We start from the raw sequence: 12155 nt of genomic DNA, 5'->3' as shown, positions 1-12155 counted from the left end.
CCTAATATTACATCATAAGGTTAATCTGCACCTCTACAGTGTCTTCCACTGACTGGGAGAAACACTGACGAGATCCTCCGACAAGCGCAGGCCCGACGTGTTTTCCCAGAGTGTTAAAGCCTGTGCCCCCCAGCTGTGTTGGGTCTGAGTCATGTCTCAGCCTGAGCCGCACTCAGAGGGTCCCGTTTGTGGAAGAGTCTGCCCTGTTCCTGTGCAAAGACGCAGCTCCCAGCGCCTCGGACTACGCCGGTGGCTGACGTTCCACATCATGAAGATCTGGAGAGGTCTCTGGAGCAGCTAAGCTATGGTCAGCCCTTCGATACACTACCATTCACCTTACCGCCCCGCCTGGGATTGAGACGGCTCACTACCTTCTGACAGAGTCCTACACTCTCTGACAAGCGGCGAGCACTGTGAAAGTATGTTTTGACTCTCCAGTGCTTTTTTAACACCACTGTCTGGCTCTCATGGGTGAGAAGATGATGGGATGCGGTGGAGGCCCCATCGTGGTCCGGTTGTTTACTAACTGGATGGCAGACCACAGTACGTACGCCTACAGAACTGTGTGTCTGACGGGGGTCAGCAACACTGGTGCCCCACAGGGACTGCCTCTCCCCTTCCTCTCCCCTCTCACTCAGACTGCAACTATGCCAACCTCAGACGTTTTCAGATGCTAGCAATAGTTGGCTCATTGAAAGGGTGAAGGAGAGTGAAAACGGACTTTGTGGCAACCTTGTTCATTGGATGAGCTGAACCATCTGCAGCTCAACGTGACAAAGACAAGGAGCCTTATAGTTGTCGAGAGGCGAAACACCAGGTGCCCCTGTTTCATCCAAGGGCCATGTGGCATTGTTGAGGAATACAGTTCCTTGGGTACTTAATAATAGCTGGACTGGACAAGAACACAGTGCTTTCTAGGGCTGAGTCCTTTAACATCTGCCGGATGATGTTTTAGGATGTTTAGTAGATCTGTGTGGCCATCGATCATTCTTCTGTCAATTGCTGGGCAGTGGCGATAAGTCGCAGACACCAACAACAAACAAAAGTCATGAGGGCAGCAGATTCGGGGGAGGACTGGAACTCTGACAATGTCAGGAGGCGGATACGTCCAGCTTCGTCTACTGGATAATTCTCATACCTCTCTACGACACACTGGCCCAGCAGAGGCTCTTCAGCAGAAACTCATCTCACCCAGATGACCACCACGAGCGCCACAGGATCATTCCTGCTTGTGGTCATTAACTCTATAACCTCCCCAGAGAGCACACCCCCCTTCACTTTTTGCACTTCTTGCACTTATTAACTTTAATTGAACTTTTATATTTTATTTTATAATATATAGTTTTATATTTATATTTTGTTGTAGCTGTAGCTGTAGCTGTACATGTGTCCAGGCGGCGGCGCTGCTGCTCCGTGAAGCGATTAAAACTTCAACGGAAGAAAACAGGCGACCAGAGAAGAAGCTAATGCTAACACTGTGCTAACAGGCAGACGTCAAACTCATGTAGCCCGTTAGCCATGTAGCTAGCGGACGAGGTGTTTATTAAAGGCATAAGTAAGCGACACAGGCTCCAGGTCACTGACCAGATACCAAGACGAAGGGAAATATCGAGGCAAGGTGAGTCACAACACAGCACAGCTAACTGTGTTAGCACACAATGAGCTAACGGCGGCGTTAGGACGTTGTGTTAGCTCAGGTAATGCTAACTAGCCAACACAAACCAGCGTTATTTAGATCACAATATGTCGGCTAAACAAACAGACTGTGGTGTAGTGTTGTCTGGGGTGATTATCTCGCTCACCACTGTTGTTATTTTCACACTAAATGTTACATGTCGAAGGCAACGTGAGCTGCCATTAGGCTAACATCGTATGTAAACAAAGGCATCGCTCAGTTGATCATCCAGTCCGCAGTCTCATAAACAAACTAACAGATACTAGAACATGAAAGTAACATCGTGGATTAAGTAGTTTCATTTGAGACCTCATCCGTATGTCGAGTTATAATTGAGATGTTTTGTTTCTCGCTGTTGGAGCTGGACCTGTAATAACACAACCTCTTTCTAATCGTGTTCAACTGGACTCGGATTGTAATACTTGTGTGCAACCTGGAAGGAGATAAAGCTTCATGGACACTGCAGCTCTTGTGAAGTGAAAGGTTCATAACATGAGCCACAGACAGGATGATTCATATTATCATATGATATATTGTCTATATTTAAAAAATTATGATATATATTAATATATTATGATACATTATCATATCATATGATTATCATACGAGTCATATTCTCTCTGTTTCATGTTGTGACTGAACAGATGCAAGCTGGGGACCCTGTGGTTGGTGCACCGATGGCGGTCGCTGGTGCTCAGAGTCGGTCGGAGGACGAGGAGTCACTCGGAGTAAAAGATGTGAAAAGGACGGCCACACAAGCGTTTGGCACTGGTGTTCCCAAACGCAGGAGTTCCTCCAGGTTTGAGTCTTCCTGTTGTTTGTCGCATTATTCCAGCAGTATACTGATCCGTGTCTTTTGTTGGCTTTACAAGTAAATGCAGACACGTTGTTTGTTTTAATGCTTTTTCTGTGGTGCATCTGCCAATGTTAAAAGAATTGCTGTATCCGTTGTACAGGTCAATAAAGAGGAAGAAGTTTGACGATGAGCTGGTGGAGAGCAGTCTGGTGAAGTCGTCCAGTAGAGTCAAAGGCCCTCCTGTCATAGAGCCGGTCCGCTGCTCAGGGAGTGAACCGTCATCTAGCGAGAAAAAAAAAGTACATAACAACGTTCCTCGTAAATAATCATGGATTGATCAGCTTACGTGGGTGTAATGGGCGTTTTATGTCTTTGTGTGACGTCAGGTGACAAAATCAGGAACCGCGCTCACGCTGCCTCTCAACATGGTAGTAAACCCTGCACCCATCACTAAAAGGGTAAAGAAAAGCAAGCAGCCTCTACATATCACTAAAGACTTGGGACGGTGGAAACCCGCCGATGACCTGCTACTTATAAATGCAGTGTTGCAGGTGAGTAGTATGAGAGTAAAAATCATTGTCCTAAAGGATGGATAACGTTCATGAATTAATGTGCTCAGTCTGTTTGTCAGTGTATGATGTCTTGAGTGTGTGTTTGTCTCTAGACCACAGATCTGACCTCTGTTCATTTGGGGGTGAAGTTCAGCTGTCGCTTCACATTGCGGGAAATTAAAGAGAGGTGGTATGCTCTCCTCTACGATCCTGTCATCTCAAAGTAAGAGACTTACCCGGCAGCAGCTTCACTTTCTCCTCTAATTCTCTACATTAGTGCAACTATTTAAAAGGTAGTTTAATTATCTCTGTGGTCTCTCTGTTTAGATTGGCATGGCAGGCCATGCGTCAGCTTCACCCAGAGGCCATTGCAGCAATCCAAAGCAAAGCTCTCTTCAGTCAGCCTGAGGAGGCACTGCTGGCTAAGATTGGTTCAGTAAGTGAAACTGTTCCTGTTACTATTTCACTGTTGTAGTAAAATAAACATAAAATATCAAATAATCTAACCAGTTTAGATTCAACAGTCTTAATGGTTAGGAATGAAATGCATTTAAAAAATATGCTGTTGAACAGGTTTTTGTCCATCCAGCTCCTGTCATATATCCATAGAGTTTTCTCATTTGACATCTGCTGTATTCACCAGTGGTTCTGTATAATATTTGTCATTGAACAGACTAGTCAGCCCAAACTAGACGTGTTCCAGGAGCTTCTGTGCAAACACCCCGGTGTCTTTCACCCATCTCGCACCCCCAAGAGCCTGCTGGTGCACTGGCAGCTGCTAAAGCAGTACTACCTACTGGATGACCAGAGTGGTAAGTTAAGTTGCCTACACATTAAAAAGCCTTTTGTACTCAGATGGACATCACATTGTGAAAATTGTGAGTCTTAGTCATCTTCCAAGCAAACTGCAATATGTCTATTTGGGACTTGGAATCTAGTCAAAATCTTCAACAGAACATGTCACTGAAAATCCACCTTTTCGCCAGTGCAGTGATTTTTTTTTAATGTCTAATAGCAAGCAGTAACTTGTGTTTGGAAAGCCCAGAGGCCAAGACTCTGATTAATGTGTACCTAGGAAGAGTGAGCACAAGTAGATAACACACTGTTGGGCTACATTCACACTGCAAAGCCTTAGTGCTCAGTTTGGATTTATTGCACATTGCCAATATCAGATTCCAGTGTGAACAGGTCACAGAATATTTGTTCAGTGAGTATTGAAAATGCAGCACAATATGCCAACATCTGTAACATTATGATGGTAATTACATAACGATTAATAGTTATAAAAGTCACATAAAGTAAAGTTTTCCTAAATAAAGGGATGAGTATGACAGTCTGTATGTAATCATCTTGTTTGCTTTGATTGTACGTTGCAGTCCAGCCTCTCCCTAAAGGTGACCAGGTCCTCAACTTCTCTGATGCTGAGCAGATGGTCGATGACGTAAAGTTAAAGTAAGACAGCCTCAGCTTGTGTTCTTGTTGCTGATAAATTATTTTCACCTGAGTATTGAGTGTCCATGGTTTTTCAGTGCTGATCAATTAATTGTTCTGTTTTTTTCCCACACAGGGAGAGTAGAGATGAGGTGTTGGAACATGGTAAGAAGTTGGATTATAATAAACAAATTGTATATAATAGAGTGGTCACCTTGTGAATGGAGAGTGAAGCTCGGACACAAAGCTGAAGTCTGGTTTAGTTATTGTTGTTATTGTCAAGGAAGTACAGTAGTTTGTTATTACAGCTTGAAAATGTTTGTTGCTCATTGCCTGCAATAAAGGTGTCCTAATAGATTTGTTGTCTTTGTATAACGTGGACCTTTCGTCTTCCCTTCCAGAGCTGATGATTTCCGATCGTCACCAGAAAAGGGAGATCAGACAGTTAGAGCAGGAGTTGCCTCGTTGGCAGGTCCTTGTTGACAGTATCACAGGCACGTAAACTTTCACTCACCAAGCGCAGGCAGAGGGCTTTTATAAGTATATTCTTGTTTTGAGGAATCCAGTTTGGTGGAACTGATCTGTGTTTGTGTGTGTTGGGGTCAACAGGGATGAGCATGCCCGACTTTGACAACCAGACGCTGGCAGCGTTACGAGGACGAATGGTACGCTACCTCATGAGATCGCGAGAGGTAAGAAATCTTGCAGAAACAGTTGTTACAGAGATGTTTGTGGAAGAAACTGAGAGGAATGTGTGGAGATTTATTTTCATTATGATGCTAATTATCTTTTTATTTGCGTTCACAAAGATTACGTTGGGCAGGGCGACCAAGGACAAACCCATAGATGTAGATCTATCATTAGAGGGACCTGCCTGGAAAATATCAAGAAAACAAGGTAAAAAAAACTGACATTGTCAGGCTGTAATGGGACATGCAAAACTGATATTTAAAATGAGTTACTGGAATAGTAAATAAAAAAAATTAGAAACCAGTGAAACATTCCCACAGTGTAGGTTTTTGGAGCATTTGAACAGATTTTTACTAATATCATTCGTGCTCTCATATTGAGATTATTTATCCTAATGATGTGAAAGAGAATTTTGCACACACACTGTCAGTCATCTTTGTATTCGTATGGGCCGAGACTGAACATGAACATAAATATGTGACTTCTGAGTTATGCAGGCTAATGTAAAGTTAGCGTGGATACTGCTGCTGAAACACGAAATATAGCTCGTCAGTGTCTAGATTCTTCCTCCTGCTGTTCTTGGTTCCCGATAGGTTCCTGCTCTGGGGTTGTACTCTCCAGGAACTTAATTCTTCACAGCATTGTGATTAAGGGGAATAAACATTCATTGTGCTTTGTTTCTTCTTAAAATAACAGCCAAGCTGCTGCTTTGTTCTCAGCCAGTTATGGGAATAAAAGTTGTGGTAGTTGCATAAACTGGAGTGTCACAATCCTGTAGAATTAGCACTTTAGGGAGTTTTTGTCTTTAAAGGTCAACTATGTTAATAGTTTTTAATCGACAATTGAAGTTATAACTCTTGAGTATTGAGTATTTATTCTCATGTTAAACACTAATTGTTTCCCCTGGCACCAGTTGACACCCTTTGATATTGTATTGATGTCTACAGGAATTATTAAACTGAAGAATAATGGTGACTTCTTCATCGCCAATGAGGGCAGACGACCCATCTACATAGATGGCAGGCCGGTCCTGTCGGGCAACAAGTGGAAACTCAACAACAACTCAGTGGTGGAGGTGTGTGGAGGCTGTCAACCAATCAGTGTATGATTCAAATGGACTAACCACAATGTATTTGACAGCACACTAATTAACTCTATCTGTCTCTTCAGATTGCAGGTCTTCGCTTTGTGTTTCTAATTAACCTGGAACTCATCTCACTAATAAAAGCTGAAGCAGCCAAGATGACACAGCAGTGAATGCCAGCCACCCAAGAGTGAACATACAGGACCTACTGGATCCAGTCAGTCCCTTCTGCGTCCGACAGTTTCTCTCACTAAGCACAGCAGTGCTACCATAAATAAATCAGACAGCCATGCTAACCTGGAATGTGAATTTTAAACAGACTACAGCTATATCCTGGAGCAAGATAGTACCAGGTTTGACTTGTTTGGACATTTTCCATGTTGTAATGTAGACACTCTCATGGTAGAGCTTTGTTTTTCCAATTTTTCAGAATATTGTATTTAAATTCAGTAGTAAAGCTTTTTCAAAATATTAAACTTGTATACATGATGTTCCGAAGTTCGGTCCACTGTTGATATTAACAAAAAGTTGTACTGTGATGAAAAAGTAGTTAAAAATAATTAAATACCAGTCAATTTTTATTTATTTAGCTCAATATCACAAATGACAGTTTCCCTCAAGGGGCTTTAAATACACTGAATAATCTGCATTCATGGAGGTGTCTGAAAAAGATTCTGGATATCATTCAGCTTTTTATCTGTGGCTTTTAGACGCAATTAAATGTTTTTCCATATTTTCTTTCATGTTTGATCAGTTAGAAATCAAAATGGTAACAACACACACAAGTACGGAAGTAAAAGACCAACTCATTGTATCTTAACCGCAGAGCACCAATGAGCGCTGCTTTCTTACGCTTAAGATAAGCAGGTAATGCACCTCTGGGATGACTCACACACCTCCTCCACTGGACCAGCCAAGGATTAATGGAACAGTGAAACTGTTAAGTGCTCATGGATCCTGTTATCAGTGACATCTGTTTCCTGACCTTTAACCTTACAGTCAGACAGTTAACATTGACACATCAGCTATACATTATTTTTAAATGATTTTACTAAACGAGAGCAGTTTGGTGTAAATAGGTCAATTTGTTATCAGCACATGGAGGGGGAGGATTTGGGGGAAACACACAGATGTGTTACTGATTCTGTGTTCTCTAATAGGTTTTGGCACGTGGTAAGGGTTGGGCAGACTATAGTACAAAGACAGGCAGTAATTGTTAAATGATCTGAAATGTGTATTCCTGCACTGTTGATTGTGTACACTTTGCCAGCAGGAGCCCAGGAGTGACAGATAATATTATTCTAGGTTTTTATATCCACATATATACATTAAGTGACAGGGTTTGCCTACAATAGCAATATAAGCAAAGACTCAACATATTCTGCATCTGTCTCCTCTTTCTCTATATGGTTAGGTTGAAACACCGTTCACCTATGTCAGGGAAACAGATTTAAGACTACCAAAAAAAACCTCACAAACATCCACAATAGATGTACAAACTACTTGGGTACAACATCATTTGAAAACAAATGGCTACAAATTAACATTTGACTTCATTCATGACATTTATGACAAAAGTATCTGTATGACATTTGCAGACGTACAACTGACTCAGACCCAACTGCATACCATTACTCTTATACCAATATGTGTTTAAGGTGTGTGTGTGTGGCCTGGTTGATTTCTCTCTGTGTGTAAATGTCAGACAACCCTCCCTTAAACTGTGAGCTAAAGGAATTGTTCTGTCTGTAAAATGTTTCAATGGTCAACAGGAAGAAAACCCTATTAACAGCATGTATCATGACCACAATACAAAAAACGTATTAATGTAAGATTCAAAGGGGCATGTGTAAAAAAAAAAAAAAAAAAAAAAAAAAAAAGAAAAAGAAATACCAGAAATGTTGGAAATATTGTCATCAAAACACAGACAGTACAGTCCGGTGAATCTGGTGTTGCCATAGAAACACAATATGGGCCACAGGTTAGGTTTTGACTGGATTCCCCAAACATGGCAAGGCTCACACTGGCAAAGTTTAAACAAGGGAAACAGACAGACAGTCTAACAGTGGTAGGATCCAAACAATACAGTCTTCATCTCAGATATGTGTCATTTCATCAAAATGTTGCAGTGAAAGAAGAAACTGAAGCGAAGAAGTGTGGTGCTGCTGGTTCAGTGTCAGAAGTGTAGGACACGTTTGTTCTGTCTAAAGTTTGAGCTGAATTTGCAGCGTCGTCGGTGTTTTCTCTGATATGTTGGTGTCACTGACAGAAGCACAACAGTCCCTTGACAGCTCGAGTGTGAAATATCTTCAAGATGTGAAGCTCTTTATTTCTTTCTCTTCAACAGGGATGACTTTGAAGATTACATTAAAGGTGCACTGTGTAACAATTTAACATCAATAAATTAATACAGTAGGCCTTTAAAACCAAAATACCGTAAAGAAAACAACACCAGTAAAGTAAGACTGAACACATCTCCCACTTCTACATTGCACAGCAGTAAATCTTATCTCTGGTCTAACTGTACTGTTTCCAAACACCTTTCTGCTTTATGGGCCTGCAGCTGACTGGAACAATAATGCTTCCTGATAAAGACTTCCTCATTGACTCCTGCTGACAAGGGGATACCAGCCTGCTCGAGGACTGAGGTTACTTTCAACAAATAAAATAAATCTAAAAGGGGGAGAAAAAAGACGTTTCTTCAGGTGAGAGGATTCAGTTTCTTTGTGTTTTCACTTGATCTTCATCATCCATGACTTTTGTTTCTTTCCTGGGCATGCTGAACAAGACCTCTACATCCCTCCTAGTGAGCAGACTGTTTATGATGGATGCATTCAGTGCTTTATGTGACACTGTCAGGATTTTGTGTGATTTGGGTTGAGATTTCTATCACGCAGGCTTATCTCAGATCACTCAAGTGTGAGAGGGTTATGCTGCAGCCCGGACCAGATGCTGTTGTTGGGCGTCTGTATTTTCTACACAGCAATATTCCCTTATCTGTTGACAGTAATGTGTTTTATTCAAACTTCCCCTCTGCATGTTTACCATATAAATTCAGGTGCACTCAAGGTTGGAGAGTTTATATTACAGGAAAGGTTAGAAAAATCAGTGTTGGAAGTTGTCTGCATTAATCTGCTGCAAAGCTGTGGGGCAAAAGTGTACTGTGGTACATCTACTGATATATATTCACAAGCAAATCTAATTACCATATGACAACTTACACACATGCTCCCTAATATATGGACACTGGTAGCCTACCATTTTCCAATAAACCATCCTTTATTAAGGGTCTGTACATTAATTCATGTCCTTATTGATGGGCAATAAGTCATTTAGCATTTCTTATCTAAACGTGTTATTTTGCAGCCTTATTTCTGAACTGAAGCCAAGTTATCAAATTAAGTTTACACATCTTAGCAACCCAAAATGTCTTCCCAAACGGACCTTTAAAGCTCTAGTAAACGATTCATTAACACCCATAAATTAATCCGTCCAAACGGTTGTTTTCAAAGTGTTAAAAACCTTTACGTAATTATTTTGGGCGGGTAACATACTTGGCTCGCCTGTTCTGAGAGGCTTTGGGTTGCCAGATGACGGAGCACAGATAAACAGTAGTAGTAGTCTTGAACATCACTCGCTCGGTGTTTGTGTAACGTTTCAGAGTTTCGCAGCGGTGCTGACTCGGTTGTACACAGGTTGTAACATCGTGGAGTTCAAGCAGACTCAACAGAAGTGAGTAACGGGCTGTTTTATTGTTCAGATGCAGTAAACAGAAACTTAAACATTAACGTTTCTTCTGTTTATGAACACATCCTAATGTGTGTGTGTGTGTGAGGTCGGGCAGTTGCTTTCAGTTGCTATCAGTTGGTGTTAACGGTTAGCTAACCAACGTTAATTCTTCAACAGCCCAACGTTCGTTATTTAACGTTGAGATAAACCGTTTGAACCGGCTGTCTAACGTGTGTTTACCTTCACTGTCATTCAGCTAATGTGAACTATCGACCGCCATGTCGATGAAGACTGCTGTCCACAGATCCCACAGGGCTGCTACACCGCTGCTAATTAGTCAGCGCGTATAAAATATGAACATTGTCTAGTTGTTACACCACATATGTTATTATATGTATTATATATTGTAACTTATGTGTTATGTCGCCGTTGAGGCCAAAGTATGTTCAGAAAACATTACATTATAAACATGACATAAGGGCTGACTCCAAATTGTGGAGTTAAAAACGTTTAGCTTTTAGAAATACACCCAGACAGGTGGTCGGTAAACAAGCAGTTTGTAGTTCAATATCAATATCTGGAAACACTGGTGTGAGTTAACGTTAAGTAAGTTGTTTTAAGGATGTTTAACTTACATACACTAATTAAGTTACTTACTGAGTTATAACCATATAATATACACAGGTTGTCATAATACATTTCATTAAAATGAACAAAGGCAACCTGACAGCATGAGTCAGATTAGGGGAGCTGCATATTCTGGAAAGAAATGCATTACATTACAAATACATTTATATAACTAAAATGTAATATATATATATATATTTAAATGTGGGATCTTGTCCTAAATGAGACTGTGTCCCACTCATGCAGACATTATTCTCTGATCTCGCCTCAAATGTAACTTTGTTTACTGTGTAGACCCCGATTGGAGTTTTAATGGGACTGTTTTGGCAACAGGTTAATTAGTATTAGAATTTAGTGAGACTATCTAAAACAGTAGGAGATTAACATTTCACCTCCTAACCCCTCAGCGTGGAAGTGGCACTCCTCTGGCTGCAGGCAGGCATGTTGTCACAGTGAAAGCTAGTTAAAGATAACCCCAGTAATCTTAATAAGCATTGTTAACACTGATAAGGCCGGTCTAATTGATTGATAAAGCTCCTCCACATGCTATCTGTCATTTGAGGTGTGACCTGTAAGTAATCCTTTCTTCCATCATGCATCAACAATAGCACTGTAATAAAAAAATAAAAAGTCTTTGCACAAAGAAAGTTCATGCTTCTGGTTTTGGTCAGATGAGATCTCTGCACTTTATTCTCCCAGTAAGCCAGTCACAGATCTTTCCTCGTAAAGCAGCCCTACCCAGAGATGTTTTCTAAAGGTTAGGCACATTGGGCTGCTTTTATTGATTCAAGCTGCAGTCATTATTTAGTCGTAACTTTCTTCCATATTGTCAAAATGTCACAGCATTGTCGACGGAAGAAGACAAAGTCCTGGTAAATTACATTTCTTAATGAACTGGTAATAGGTTTCAGTTGTCCGTGTTTACTACAACTACCGGTGTACATGTCTGTGGTTAGAGAGAAGGGAACTGAAGCCTCCTCCTCCTCCTCCTCCTCCTCCTCCTCCTCTCTGTTCACTCCCCCTGACTCACTGCTGGTTGGTCAGTTCAGTAGGAGTTGAAGGGTTTAAAGGTTCAGTTGCTCCTCTGAACAGGAACACATTTTGGCTGTAAAGAAAGAGCATGTTGTATATTAGACTGTACATAAAAAAAACAACGTTCCTGTTATTATGCTCGCTGTGTCCTCACACACGCAGACGGAGCCAGTATTCATTAGGACTGTTGCAGGTCTTTGCAAGCATATCTTAACTTATTCCTCTAGTCAAACCTACTGTTCATTCGACGTCGGTGTGCTCTGTATAGTTATTCCTCTCTAAGGCCTCCAGACTTGATTTTATTTAAACTGAATTGACTCGGATGAAACCATCTGTGGAGCGAAGATTAGTCTTTTAATGTTGTTTTAAACTATTCACAGCTCAGATATAGTAAACCTGTTACGAGGGGTCACGTGTGCACAGTGGTTTCATTTTAAAGGGGAACTTGGCAACTTTTTCAGCTTAATAAACCCGTTTAGAAATCATTTGGATGGTTAAATGGCCTGTTCCGGTGAAAATGGTGACCCTCCCACCCCCCTC

General features: G+C 41.2%; 1 protein-coding gene across 1 annotated transcript; it reads left to right on the top strand.

Moving 5' to 3' along the window:
* The first annotated feature begins 1417 nt into the window (after positions 1-1417).
* Positions 1418-6960, top strand: mcrs1 (microspherule protein 1). Its single transcript, XM_035662493.1, has 14 exons — positions 1418-1618; positions 2320-2474; positions 2632-2770; positions 2858-3022; positions 3136-3245; positions 3350-3458; positions 3696-3834; positions 4399-4474; positions 4590-4618; positions 4855-4947; positions 5063-5145; positions 5263-5350; positions 6091-6218; positions 6314-6960. The coding sequence occupies exons 2-14, from the start codon at positions 2320-2322 to the stop codon at positions 6398-6400; spliced, it is 1401 nt and encodes a 466-aa protein (XP_035518386.1). The 5' UTR covers positions 1418-1618; the 3' UTR covers positions 6401-6960.
* The last annotated feature ends 5195 nt before the right edge of the window (positions 6961-12155 follow it).

Source organism: Morone saxatilis, unplaced genomic scaffold (genome assembly GCF_004916995.1).
Source record: "Morone saxatilis isolate NCDOM2014 unplaced genomic scaffold, NCSU_SB_2.0 Contig18, whole genome shotgun sequence".
Classification (NCBI taxonomy): Eukaryota; Metazoa; Chordata; class Actinopteri; family Moronidae; genus Morone; species Morone saxatilis.
Note: the sequence above shows the minus strand (reverse complement) of the source record. Positions and strands in the feature narration are given on the sequence as shown.

Coding starts and splice junctions, on each gene's coding strand:
- mcrs1 (XM_035662493.1), top strand. CDS start 2,320: ATGCAAGCTGGGGACCCTGTGGTTGGTGCACCGATGGCGGTCGCTGGT. Junction 2,475..2,631: donor AAACGCAGGAGTTCCTCCAG/GTTTGAGTCTTC, acceptor TCCGTTGTACAG/GTCAATAAAGAGGAAGAAGT. Junction 3,023..3,135: donor TTATAAATGCAGTGTTGCAG/GTGAGTAGTATG, acceptor GTTTGTCTCTAG/ACCACAGATCTGACCTCTGT.